We start from the raw sequence: 12,052 nt of genomic DNA on the forward strand, positions 1-12,052 counted from the left end.
TGCGGAGTGATCGCTGCTCCCGACGACCCCAGTTCCTGTGCGGCTCGGACCTGCCGGGGGTCCGGGCCGCGAGCCCCCGGATTGCGTACCTAGGGACTGCCTGTTGCGTCACACTGGCCATACGGGGGTCCGATGGAGGACGGGGCGGTGGACGGCGGGCTGTGCAGACGTCATTCACTTGGCATTTTTTTAAGGACACTAGAAGGGGGCGTGGAAAACGAAGAGTCTGCAGTTGGAGAAGTATCCACATGGCGTGGCCGCGACGGGCGCGCTCGCCGTGCCCCCGCCGTCGGGCGTGGTCACTGACCAGGCCCCGTCTCCGAAGGCCTCGGTGCCCCCCGACTACCTCCCCGCAGGTCTTGGGTTTGGGATGGTGGCGCGGCCCAGCCGGAATCGGGGGCCCAAGACTTGCCCACCACCCCTACCCCCGGCGAGAGGAGCTGGGGAGACCCGAGGGGCAGCCGAGCCCCAGCCAGCGCGCTGACCAGCGCGACCACGGGCTGAGCAGCGGGTGTGTGATAGCCGCGCGGGGGAGACCAGCAAGCTCAGAAAACAGTATGCGTCTCTGGCAACTAAGTTCTAAAATATGAAAAGTGTGTCACAGCTGAACCCGTGTTCTAAGGTAGAGCTTTAACATTATTATGCTTTCCCAGCTGTGAGCTCGTGGGCACGAGGGCGACACCTCCCGGTTTTCCTAGGACCCAGGGTTCTTGGGACATGGGACTTTTAAGTGCCAAAACCAAAGTGCTAGCTGGGACCCAGGGCACCGAATAACAGGATAAGTTGGGCACATCTCTTCCTGAAGCGTCAATTTAACGGGAGTTAGATTTGTGTAACTTAATATTTTCAAAATAGTAACACCAAGATTATTCCAAATGCACAAGTTGCATTAACTTTCAGACAACCTCGAGGACATACCGTGTTCTCTGGTGCGGCGCCGCGGGTGGGAGGTCCAGCGGCTCTGCTCTAACGTCCCAGATAAACACGCAGCCCTGCTCTTCTAACTTAAGGCACAAGTGCGGGGGCAATGACAGTCCCTGTGACGAGCTCGAATCCTGCTTTTGGCCGGTGTAGACCAGGTGCTAGGGTGCCGCGCTGTTTCCTAGCTGCCCTGCACCTTTCGGCTTAGGGTCGTCTCACCTGATGGACTACCTAAAACCGCTCAGTTATTTTCAACCCTGGTTTTGTCACAGCAGTCCACCGGGAAGTTCTCATTCACATCAGTTCGCTCAGCTTCAAAGAGTAGGTTGTCGGCCGCCCTGAGGAAAACAGTCTGAACGTCAAGCAACAAACAGCTTGAGACACCCAGACTGACGTCCAGATCTGCTGCCTCCAAAACCAAGCCTATCTACACGACACCCAGGAGCGGAAAGGAGTGGTCACAATGCCAGTTTAGCGCAACCGACAGCCAGAGAGCTCTGGGAGGCGGGAGAGGACGGACCCCTCGGGAACCTCCCCGCCCAGCACAGGCAATCTGCAAGGGTCACAGAGGGAACCCACAGGGGAATACTTACTTTTCGGCACCTAGCCTTTAAACCAAAGTCTGAGTGGCCTCGCTAAATGGTTACGACGCATGCTGAATTGCGACAGCGCCAACCTCCAAACGCAGTATGTAACACACGAGACCGAATACCAAACTATATTTACTGTTTACAGTAGTAAAGGGCAACAAAGAAATGTACAAATTGGTGAATAAACAGCCAGCAGGCCCCACCCGCGCCCCGACAGCAAAACACAAGAGAAGGCGAGACTCCAGGCAAGCAAGAGACGGCGGTCACGGTCGCGCTGTCCAAGTGGCAGACGAGGCAGAGCAGGGCCATCAGGCAGCAGTGGGTCCGTACGAAAGGGCAGTGGGACTCAGGGTGGAACAGATACAGATCCCCAGACGCTTCACAGAACTGAATCACAGCTAAGATTCGAGAAGCAGCAGAGCACAGTCCGTGTGAGGGCCAGGAAGGCCCTGGGCGCGGACCTGCGTGTGGCCACACTTGTAAGTAGCTCTTTGACACAAAAACGTCACTGCAAATTCGGCAATACTTAATCGTACTTTTCTATATAGAGGCCATAATTACTCATCAGAAGCAAATACGGGAAGAGAACTGAGGCCACAGTACTATCACCAAGTGAGAGACGTGGGGGTTACTTTCCTCTGCATTAAGAAAAGGGGCAAAGCCAGTTGTCACTGACCACGCTTCTCCCGTGTAGCATCACGGGCGCTGTGCCTGCCACTGCCCAAGGGGACATCGAGGAGCAGAGCACCCCGGGCCCTGTTGCTGAGGGACTCAGCTGTTTTCCTTCTTACCTTTCAGAAAGCATTCCAGTATTCTCCCTTCGACTACCATATTCTCACAAAACTTAAATTTGCAATATTTAGCACTTAAAAAACCTGTGCCTACAAAAAATGGGAACCGGAAGTTTGTCTCCCATTCCCCACCGTGCCCCCAACACTTGTCCCACAGAAGCACTCCCAGTGTGGTGACATGAGCTCTCTACATGATCGGAATAAGCGGTGGGGGGGGATTGGGGGGGTGTCAATACCTGGGATAAGATCCCCATCTAGACTAAAAGGGGACATTCAGGCCACAAGCTGGGGGGACATGTCATAGGAAGGGGAAAGAAAAACAAAAATGAAAGCAAAATCCCAAAAAGCCTCACGACTCATTTCCCTAAACGAAGATGACAACTGTGCCCGGCCCGGGTTCAGGTGAGGGAGGATTCATCCCTGCAGAGTTCTGAGTGGCACCCGCAGTGTGTCACAGAGGAAAGGAATGTGGGTGGATGTCCTCGGTCTCCGCAGACTCCTTTGCGATTGGCATGGTCACGTGCTCACTATTCAACGGCAAATACAAGGACGGTGACGAAGGGGGGCCGTTCCGTTTAGAGGCGGCGTCCTGCGCGGCAGCCGGTCTCCCTCGAGCCCCCCGTCTGCTGCTGGAACACGTCGATGGTGTCTTCGTCCTCCATCTCCAGCTGGCAGGGTCGGCGTGACGGGCACAGAGACAAAAGGAGAAGCTGTTAGTTTTCTCGCCGTCACAGAAACAAAAACTGCTCGACGAAATACACCTATCTACAGCACTGTCCCCATCACTGGCGCACACGGGCTGTCACACCCTTGCTCTGTGGCCGTCACTCCTGGGTCACAGGCAGGGAGGAGAGGCTACGCTTAGGATTCCCAGCACACTGCTCATTCAGCAGGCCTCCCCTCAGAACTCACGAAAGAACATTCAAGGCCAACTTCAGCTGATAGAAAACGAAGTCTCATTAAAAAACGGACAAGGATGTGACACTGTTACTGAAAATGACACAGAAGCAGATTCCAGTCAGGAACAGCCAGTGAGCGGCAGCAAGTCCTGGGGACCAGCAGGGGCACCCCCTTCGTGACAAGTGCAGTGGATGGTGCCTGCAGATTCCAAAGCAAACCGAATCTCAACATAAGGCGCCACCGTGCGAAGGCCCGCTGCGGGCGCCCGCACCCGCTCCCCAGCACCCCCCCTTCAAGGCCAGGCCAGGGGTGAGGTGACGCCCCTGCTCCTGACCCCGCAGCACAGACCCCTCCCACGATCTCCCCCTGTTCTCAGAACAAAAGCTCCTGCCAGTCGGAGACCAACACGCTGGAGGCAGGAGCGTCCGGAACCATCTCAGACGTGGGTACAAGGAGCGGGGCCGGCGGCCACCATGCTGCAGACACTACCTGGACAGGGCCAGGGTGACGGGCGGGAGGAGGGCTCCCCGGCCCCCCGCAGGGCAGCCTCCCTCCCCCGGGAACCCTCGGCGCCCACCGCTGCCTGGGTGGCTGCACAGTCCCGCAAGTGGGCAGAGGTACACAGCCGTCCCTGGGAAGGGCCAGGCAGACTCTGACAGTCGGTGGCTCTGGGTCACGAGGTCATCCAGCCCATGAATGACGAGGGCCCAGCCTGGACCACAGCCTCTGCCCGGGTCCGCTGCCAGCAGGGCCTGGGCCTAGGCCGGACTTGCGCTGACCCCATGGCCTGGGCGCCCGCCCCAGTCCACCCAGACCCGCGCCCATGCCCCATGCCCTCAGCGTCCAGCCCACGCCCCACATCTCCCAACGCAGAGGAGGATGTCCCACAAAGGCTTCCTTCCCATTTGAAACAATGAACCTCCGAATTTAAACACTGAACCACCTGGTAATAGGCCCCTGAGGACACTAAGGTGCCCCACGAGGGCCAGTGGGGGCCTCAGTCAGATGCTGCTGCCATACCTGGGCCGGGGTGTCCGCCTCGTTGATCGGCTGCCCATCGAACCGGAACCTAATCTGTCTCATTGACAAGCCCTGTAACGAAAAGGCAAATACCAGTCCATATTTCCAGGCAACGCATTAATTCAGAAAAGTGAAATATTTACACCAAAATACCAGAATTCAGAACACACAGACTGACGAGCCAACTGATTCTAAACCCGCCGGTGGGCCTGTAATCGAGTCTACGTGACGGCAACACCACATCTTCAGAAAGTACCATTCTAGCAGCTTCTAGCCCAACGCACATCCTCACCCTCGCTTCCCCCCATAAGCCAAGCAAGCTTTCCACAGTGCCGGCACCACCGCGACCCCCTTCAAGTCTCTCAGTAACAGGCCAGGTGACGAGGCATGTGACAAGGACGCCGCTGGACACTGGGAAGCAATCCCAATGGCTGGGGCCTTGAGAAAGGCAGGAGGACACTTTCCATCCGCAAAGGAGCACGTGTCGCCTTTCTGTGTCCCGAGGGAATGTGAACAGGTCGGTGTGCAGAGACGACCACCTTTAAAAGGCCGTTCCGACTTCACGCAAACAGGACAGGCAGGGGTCGAGCCCACACCTCTGCCCCACCCCACCCCCGGGACCCTACTGAAAAGCATAAAGAAATAAAAAGCAACGAACAACAGGACAAAGAGCGGGAGAGGGCAAGGGCCAACAGACCACGGGTGTCACCGCTGAGCTGGAAGCTGAAGGCTCCAAGGCTGTGGACACTAGACCCCAAAGTAGGGGTGGGGTCGGGGCAACAAGATGCAGCCCCGAGAGGCGGGGTCTGGCACAGCCACTCTGGGAGGCCGACATGCAGCCAGCAGCTGATCTAGGGTGATGCCTCGAAGATCCTATCAGCCCCCAAGCCAAGGTCCGCAATCCCAGAGCCCAGGAGCTGCCCCTCCCCCAGACAGAGGGAGCCCGGGCCGCAGCCCAGCGGTGGGGAGTGGCGGGCACTCCCACGGCACAGGCAGGAGCCTGGAGGTCACTTCTGGGAAAACTCAAGGACTCACAGGCTGCCACATCCGGGAGACCCATACCACGAACCCTAGCAGGCCGCCCCACAGCAAGGTGTGGGCCCTGTGCACGCGCGCGCGCACACACACACAAGCATGCAGCTTTTCACCAGGTTTCAGTGCTTCGTTCTTAGATGCGAGCAGTTAATCGAGGGTTAGAGGGCATTTAAGGGGAAGACTCAATGTGTGAGACCAGACCAGATGGAGAAGGGAGGGCGCAGGTGGGGGAAGGGGTCCAAGGATACACCACACACGCACACGCGTGCACGCGCGTGCACGCTTCCAGTTCGCAGGAATGTGGAAAGCAACAGTAAGTCTACTGGGGAAGAAGCCTCAAAGCACAAGAGCTTAGAAACTGGAGATTAGCAATCCCGACAGGAATCAGACCGTCCACATAAAGTTGAGAAAAGGCCCCAGAAAAGAAGCCCACAGCGACGACGAAACCGGTGCAGAACAGGTCAGGACCGGTGAACAGGTCCCTGCGACACCACCGAGGAGAGGGAGCCGAGGCGGGAGAGGGACACAGCTTTCAGGACCGACAGAGGTGCGGTTCTGAACCGAGACGGGTTCCCAGAAAGGCAGAGCTGAAACCGCACCCCGAAGCACGCGGCGGTGGGAGCCCCAACACGGGCGTGGGGCCCCGACAGTGCTCAGAGGGAGGCCGAGTTACCCGCAAAGGCGACAGACCCAGAATGCCACTGGACGGTCACAGCAACACCGGAAGCCGGGGGCAGACAACACAGGAAAATGAGTTTTGACCCTGAAATTTCTGTGCACTCCAATATCCCAGGCCGAAGGTGTATAGGAAGCAAGTCGTTTTCAGACGCTGTGTCTCAGAGATGCTGCGTTTTACATACTTTTTCTGAACAAGAGCCTGGAAGACGTGCTCCATCAAAACAGGAAAGGTGATTAATACAGAAAATACACCGGAAGGAGGGAAAGAAACTTCCAGAACAACTCAGGCGGCTCTGGAGACAGCTAGCCTCAAAAGCAAGCTGTCCAGGGGGCACAGGACAGGAGGGGCTCCCAGGACAACGGGAAAAGCAAGGACGCAGCAGTGCCTGCCTACGTGGGGGGCTGGACAGCACGGGAAACGTGGGGGTGCGTCCACAGTGGGCCGCACCACCACCAGACGAGGAAGAACGACACTCGACAGGTCGTGGCAGACGAGCGATCGAATGTGAGGACAAGGACGAGGGAGAGCGCGCCGTGGCTGCAGCATCAGCCGAGTCGCCACCTTTCACAGGTAAAAATAACTTCTAAACTGAAAACGCAGAACAGCGTGAGCACATTTACCGAGAAAAAGCTCAAGAGAAAGTCGAAACGCTGGCAGAGATGCTTCTGGGGAGCAGAGTTTGAGAAGCAGGGGCCAGAGCAAGACGTTGTGACGTCACTTTCCTGCGGTGTCCTGACAACAAACTCCCAAGGCCGGAGTCTCAAAGCCAACAGCGGAGGCCGACTCGGCACTCGCGCTCCCACGGCGGCAGAGGACAGCTGCCTGCTGCTCAGAGAAACGGCTCCATCGAGGGGGCGCGGGGCAGGCCGAGGGCACCAGGAGCCCCACACCTCGTCACTCCAGAGCACTGCGCGGGCAGAGCCGCCGAGTGAGGACTCGCGGGACTGGACGGGCCCTGGGACCAGAAATGAGGCCACAGGAGCACTGATGAGAACAAAACAGACCGAGGGACAAAGCACAGGTACACTGGAGCCACGAGTTCAAAGTGACACTACCAACAGCGACAGCTAAAAAAGTGCAGTCTCACTGGTCACTGTGGGAGGAGGCCAGTGACGACTGATGAACCAAGGGAAGGAATCGGGCATCATCTGGAAACCACACTGTGACCAGGGCTGCGTCCCCACAGACATGGCCCAGCCACCGTGGGGAGGAGGAGGAGCTGCACACAGGTTCAGGCTCTGTGACCTCGGAGGGAGGAGCTGTCCAGCCCGACCCCAACCCGGAGGCCGCCGCCCCCGCCTCCTGGGGAAGGGCGGACAGTGGATCTGCTGGGACAGGCGGTGGGCGCACCCTGGAGACGGGGCGGAGAAAGGCCACAGAGGAAAGCGCACGTGTGCGCAGACACGCACATGCACACGAATACACACACACGTGCACACACACGCATGCATGCAAATATGCACACGTTCAGACGCACAAACGCACGCGCACGCAGGCGCTCCAGTGCGCACACACGCATGCATGCAAATATGCACACGTTCACAGACGCACAAACGCACGCGCACGCAGGCGCTCCAGGCCAGCGCCCGCCGCAGCGCACCTGCCTCTCGCAGTAGGCCTTCATCAGCTTGCTCAGCGGGGTGTGTCTCTTGATTTTGAACTGGACCACAGAGCCGTCCTGCCCGGCCACCTTCAGGTTGATGTGGTCATTCTCCGTCTTCACACCCTCCTGCAAAAGACGCGAACGGGGCCTTGACACCACATTTCAAGACGACCACGGTTTTAAGGCCAAGTCTTTAGGTAATTGCTGGGTTTTTTAAGCCATTAAAAGCAACCTAAGTCTTAAAATTCTTTAGCAATCTAGAGCCAGCCACGTGACGTTTATTTTTACACAGAATTTATTTTTAACATCCGAGCATCCGTGTGTAAGGAAACGCGACGCAGATCTACAGAGCTCACAGATTGTTAATTCAAAGAAAAAAGTCCGCTTAACAAATGTAGGAGAAAACTGGAAGTCCCGTCTGTCGCAAGATGGGTCCTGGGAGGCTGGAGGGGGGGCCACGTGCTGTGAGCAGCCGAGCCAGGCCGCCCACACGCGTCCACCTTCCTGCTGCCCGCGACCGTGGGGGGAAGCCCAGCCCTCCCTGTGCAGTTTCGCCTTCGGTCAGTCCCACCTGAGCGGGGACGTTCCCGGCATCTGCCTTCACGTGAGCCCTGACGTGCTCACGCTCCCGAACAAGGACGCACAGTTCCTGTCTCCTGGAAACACGTGGACTTGACGCAGCACGTCTGTCACGGGGCAGAGGCTCCGTCTGCAGCATCTCCTAGGAGCCAGAGTGACGCGTCCGCAGTGACACGCCCCTCGAGGGTCCTGCAGGCACAGTGCCGCCTCCTTTATCTGGCACCGTTTGGGAATAAAGGAGTCGTTTATTTTTTAATGAAGTGATGAAGCTGGCCCAAGTTTTGATGGAAATCAAAGCGTATGCTGCACTTTCTCCGGCTGACACACATGCTCATCTCTTCCTGGATGTGTCACTTGTCAGTGTGGCCCTGGAGGAGTGACCGCCATGTCAGGGCTCAGCGCCAGGACTACTGGCAGGCTCCGTGGAGGATTCCACACCTCTCCCCTACCCGCCCTGCTGGGAGGGCTGGGGCCCTGCTCCCCTCCCTGTGTCCCCAGCCACCCAACAGAAGGGGCCTGGAAGCAGGCGGCTGCATCCCGCACGCTGGCTCTTCAAATTCTTGTGTGGGGTGCAGCTCTGTCCAGGGTTCTTGGAGCAGCCGAGAAGTCGCCCCAGGAGGCGAGACACCAGCAAGGAGCCTGGAGGAGGATGCCCGGGGGAGGCGCCCACTGGCCACTCGGCCGGGCACCACACACGCCGCTCATGCCCGCAACCTACACTCGTGTGGGGTGGGAGAGCTGGCGGGGCAGACAGGTGCTCAGTGACCCCCGGTCGAGACGCGCTGGGCGGCCCCTCTTGGAGCACCCGCTCTGTTTCCCAGAGACTAAGAATGCATTTGGGTATTTTTTGCAGTTGAAGGTTTTATTTTGGAATGATTTCACATTTACAGAAAAGTTGCAAAACAGCGCTCACGAGCTCCTGTGCGCCCCACGCCCGTCCCCACGTGGACGTCTTGCAGCCCCATGTGCGTGTCACAGCTGAGCACCCAGCACTGCCACGTCATTAGCAAGGACACTTCGAGCTTTCTTGGTATTCTGCCAGTTTTCGTCCTATTTCTGTTGTGGGATCCGATCCAGGGTACCACGTCACGCTCGTAGATATGGGGTTTTTTTCCATTATTTTTGCTTTGTTAAAATACAATGTAAAATTTACCATTTCGACCATTTTGGAGTTTTTTTTTCCATTATTTTTACTGTGTTAAAATACACACAATGTAAAATTTACCATTTCGACCATTTTGGAGTGGCATTAAGTACGTTCGTAAGGTCGTGCAGCCGTCACCACCATCCTCTCCAGAGCTCTTTTTATCTGACAAACCTGAAATTCTGACCCACTGAACAATAACTCCTCGCACCCACATCCCACTTTCTGTCTCCATAATTTTTATTCTAGGGACCTCAACGACATGGATCATGCAGTATTTGTCCTTCTGTATCTGGCTTATTTCACTCAGCATAATGTCTTCAAGGTCCATCCACGTCATAGTGTGTGTCGGAATCACCTTCCCTTTCATGGGTGGTTAAAACTTCATTGTATGGACGGGCATTTTGCTCACCAGCTCATCCATCGATGGACACTTGGGTTGCTTCCACATTTTAGCCATCACCAATAATGCTGCAGCGAGCGCTGGTGCGCGAGTATCTCGAGACCCTGCTTTCAATTATTTTGGGTATGTAGCCAGAAGTGGGATTGCTGGGTCATATGGTGAATTTCTTTTTAAGGAGCTGCCATCCTGTTTCCCACAGCCGCTCACCATTTTACATTCCCACCAACAGTGCACAAGGGTTCTAATTCCTCCACGTCATTGCCAACACTTTTTATTGTTTTGACAGCAGCCATCCTAGTGGGTATGAGGTCTTGGTTTGCATTTCCTCGATGATGATGTTGAGCATCTTTTCATGTCCTATTGGCCATTGGCCTATGTCTCCTTTGAGAAATGTCTACTCAAGTCCTTTGCCCATTTCTAAGTGGGGTTGTTTTTTAGTTGTTGAGTTTTAGGAATTCTCTATACATTCTGGATATTAATCCCTTGTCAGATATACGACTTACAACATCTTCTCCCCGTCTATAGGTTACTTTTTCACTGTTGATAGTGTCCACATCACATTCCGATGCACAAAATTTTAATTTTCATGAAGTTCAGTTTGTCTGTTTTTTCTTGTTGGCGTCATATCCAAGAAATAATCGTCACGTCCAATGTCATGAAGCTTCTGTCTGTTTTCTCCTAAGAGTTTTATTGGTTTAGGTCTTACGCATTTAGGTCCTTGATCCATTTCGAGTTAATTCTTGTACATGGTGTTAAGAAGGATCCAACTTCATTCCTTTGCGTGAGGACAGAGGATGCATTCGCTTTCATGATGAAAAGATACAGACGTGTTCAAACAAACAGATGCAGGGCCCAGAACACAAAGCGAACAGAAACACAAGGCAGTGGCTGCAGACCGTGCACAGGGCCCCACCAGGGACAATGGGGCACCAGCTGAAGGCCCCAGGTACCTCTCCCCTCTAACAGAGGGAAACCAAGAACAAAAGGCCTGTCCCAGACCCCTGGTGAATTCCGAATAAACAGAGTAATGGGAGAAAAAAGAAACCCTAAAAAAGACCACAATTCACTGCAGTCGGTGCCTCCGCCATGCAGGGGCGAGAGGCTGCTTTCCCAGCCGACCCGTCAGGCTTTCCTTCTTAGAGCACCATGGCCTCCTGCCAGGCCCAGAGCAGAGGGGACAGAGGGGACTCCTCAGCAGGCACGACAAAGCATTTAGTCCTTTTAGAAGCAATTAAAATGTGTTTATGCAACTGACAAGACAATGGGAGTTGACAGGACTGGCAGAGTTAAGTTTAAAAACACCAAAGAAACGAGCACCGAGTGCACATCACGCTATTTAAACTTCAGTGAGAGGAAACCGCCCGGGAGAAGGTAAGGACGGCATTTATTCTTGGCCCAACGACCCGCTGGGAAGGAGCCGCGGCAGAAAAGGCTGAGTTGGAGCCCACGTGTACAAAGCGAAGGCTGCTCCCGCTGCATCTGCAGAGAGGTGCGCCCCAATGTGACCTCTCCTCAAAGCGGGGCAGGGAGGGTGTGGGCTCCACGTGGGCCCGCAGGTCCACCCCAAGCCCGGCTGTGCCCTTGTGTTGCCCACGCGCTGGGCTCGGTCTCCGCTGTGGGGGTGCGACCTCCAGGACGCGGCTGTCATCAGAGGAAGCCAGCAGATCTTCCTTAGGCAAAAAAACTAGCCTAACAGTGCAGACGAAAAGCTTCGGAAGCCTGTTTTAAACACTAGTTAGCACACCGCCTGCGGCATCCCCAAGGACTGAGGCCAACGCCAGGGAGGGGCGCAGACCGGAGGGCGCCATGGGGACCGGAGGCTCACGCCTAGGGACGACGGAGAGGGTGGGCGCAGGCCCGAGGGCGCCATGGGGGCCAGGGGATGGGGCACGCCGAGGGACATACTTGGGGAGGGTGGGCACACGCCCGAGGGCGGCAAGACGGGCGGCGGTAAAGGTTGCCAGCGCGTGCAGCCAGGCCAGGCCTCTCGGGGTCCCTCGAGGTGGCCCGCAGTGAGGACCGAGGAGGGGGCCTCAGCAAACAGCGCTGGGCGGGTCTGCGGACTAGGGCCCCGGCGCGAGGGGGGTAGCAGGGGAGGGTACCGGCGACAGAGGAGGTCCTGGGGAGGGGCTGTGCCCGATAGGGGTCCCGGCGGAAGCGGGCGGGGTTTCTCCCCAAAGTGGGTGGCAGCGTCCGAGATCGCAACCGGGATTCGGGAGGGGAGCTTCCCGTCGGGGGAGGTCGGTGGAGGGAACCCCGACAGAGGACTCCAAGGGAGGGACGTCTGGACGCGGCAGGGGGTTCCGGAGACGCTGTGTTCAGGCGGCTGAGGGGCGGTGGCGGCGGGGTATGTCGGGCCAGGAGGAGTCGGGACGCGCGGCGCCGCG

General features: G+C 56.7%; 1 protein-coding gene and 1 long non-coding RNA gene across 2 annotated transcripts; one reads left to right on the plus strand and one right to left on the minus strand.

The window, feature by feature from the left end:
- The first annotated feature begins 6 nt into the window (after positions 1-6).
- On the plus strand, positions 7-1,541 carry LOC112471647. Its single transcript, XR_003043358.1, has 2 exons — positions 7-622; positions 1,194-1,541. It is a non-coding gene; the product is annotated as an uncharacterized LOC112471647 (long non-coding RNA).
- Positions 1,542-1,624: 83 nt separating this feature from the next.
- On the minus strand, positions 1,625-7,701 carry SUMO3 (small ubiquitin-like modifier 3; the record flags this gene model as incomplete). The annotated part of the gene is made up of 3 exons (XM_015597641.2): positions 1,625-2,970; positions 4,223-4,294; positions 7,537-7,701. Coding segments are annotated over 3 exons (330 nt in total), but the record flags the coding sequence as incomplete, so codon positions are not given.
- Between the last annotated feature and the right edge of the window lie 4,351 nt (positions 7,702-12,052).

This window comes from Pteropus alecto, unplaced genomic scaffold (genome assembly GCF_000325575.1).
Source record: "Pteropus alecto unplaced genomic scaffold, ASM32557v1 scaffold339, whole genome shotgun sequence".
Classification (NCBI taxonomy): Eukaryota; Metazoa; Chordata; class Mammalia; order Chiroptera; family Pteropodidae; genus Pteropus; species Pteropus alecto.